This window comes from Macaca thibetana, chromosome 4, assembly GCF_024542745.1.
Source record: "Macaca thibetana thibetana isolate TM-01 chromosome 4, ASM2454274v1, whole genome shotgun sequence".
NCBI lineage: Eukaryota > Metazoa > Chordata > Mammalia > Primates > Cercopithecidae > Macaca > Macaca thibetana.
The window spans coordinates 75,793,570-75,794,777 of NC_065581.1; the positions used below are offsets into that span (position 1 = coordinate 75,793,570).

At 45.5% G+C, this 1,208-nt stretch overlaps 1 protein-coding gene across 4 annotated transcripts; it reads left to right on the forward strand.

The window, feature by feature from the left end:
• The first annotated feature begins 380 nt into the window (after window positions 1-380).
• LOC126953017 (ubiquitin-conjugating enzyme E2 C-like) lies at window positions 381-881 on the forward strand. 4 transcript variants are annotated; one of them, XM_050788275.1, is made up of 2 exons: window positions 381-662; window positions 735-881. In XM_050788275.1, the coding sequence occupies exons 1-2, from the start codon at window positions 381-383 to the stop codon at window positions 879-881; spliced, it is 429 nt and encodes a 142-aa protein (XP_050644232.1). The 4 variants fall into 4 exon arrangements, with proteins under 4 accessions (XP_050644232.1, XP_050644233.1, XP_050644234.1 ...); XM_050788276.1 differs by having other exon boundaries at window positions 381-530; window positions 708-881; XM_050788277.1 differs by having other exon boundaries at window positions 381-593; window positions 796-872.
• Window positions 882-1,208: the final 327 nt, after the last annotated feature.

The window sequence follows — 1,208 nt, forward strand, 5'->3', positions numbered from 1 at the left end:
TTTTTTCTTTTGTAACCAGAGGGTCACAGGTAAGTCAGGGCTCACTGAGGGAGCTCAGGGGATAATAAAATCAAAGGAAACCCGGCTTGAATATGTGACAATGGCACACAATTTAGTCACAGAAATAACACATAAGCAGTCTTTTAATAAAGAAGCTAAAGGGTTATTTTTCACCCTCTGAAAAGCAAATTGTCTTAATTGGCTAAGATCAGAAAATATCGACAGGGTTCCAGAAGCAATATAATATTGGGACTTTAAACCAGTCCAAATTATCTTAGAAGTAAAAAAGAAAGATGGAGTCCATTAGCTCTATTTGAAAACAATAGTGGCAGTTGCAGTCGTGTGCTCAGAGTTCCTGTCTCTCTGCCAACAACGCCCGGATGGCTTCCCAAAACTGCGACCCAGCAGCCACTAGCGTCACCGCCGCCCGTAAAGGAGCCGAGCTGAGCGGGGGCGCCGCCCGGGGTCCCGTGGGCAAAAGGCTACAGCAGGAGCTGATGACCCTCATGTCTGGCGATAAAGGGATTTCTGCCTTCCCTGAATCAGACAACCTTTTCAAATGGGTAGGGACCATTCATGGAGCAGCTGGAACAGTATATGAAGACCTGAGGTATAAGCTCTCACTAGAGTTCCCCGGTGGCTACCCTTACAATGCGCCCACGGTGAAATTCCTCACACCCTGCTACCACCCCAACGTGGACACCCAGGGTAGCATATGCCTGGACATCCTGAAGGACAAGTGGTCTGCCCTATATGACGTCAGGACCATTCTGCTCTCCATCCAGAGCCTTCTAGGAAAACCCAACATTGATAGTCCCTTGAACACGCATGCTGCCGAGCTCTGGAAAAACCCCACAGCTTTTAAGAAGTACCTGCAATAAACCTACTCAAAGCAGGTCACCAGCCAGGAACCCTGACCCAGGCTGCCCAGCCTGTCCTCGTGTTGTCTTCTTAATTTTTCTTTAGATGGTCTGTCCTTTTTGTGATTTCTGTATAGGACTCTGTATCTTGAGCTGTGGTATTATTTTTGTTTTGTTTTTGTCTTTTAAATTAAGCCTCGGTTGAGCCCTTGTGATGTATATTAAGTAAAAGCATTTTGGTCCTTTTTAAAAAAAAAAAAATAGTAAGGCCGGTTTGTTACAGCAGGTGAAACTGTTTAAACCATTACTTCCTAATTGGGATCCTTTGCTTTCTCTGGCTTGTTGGGA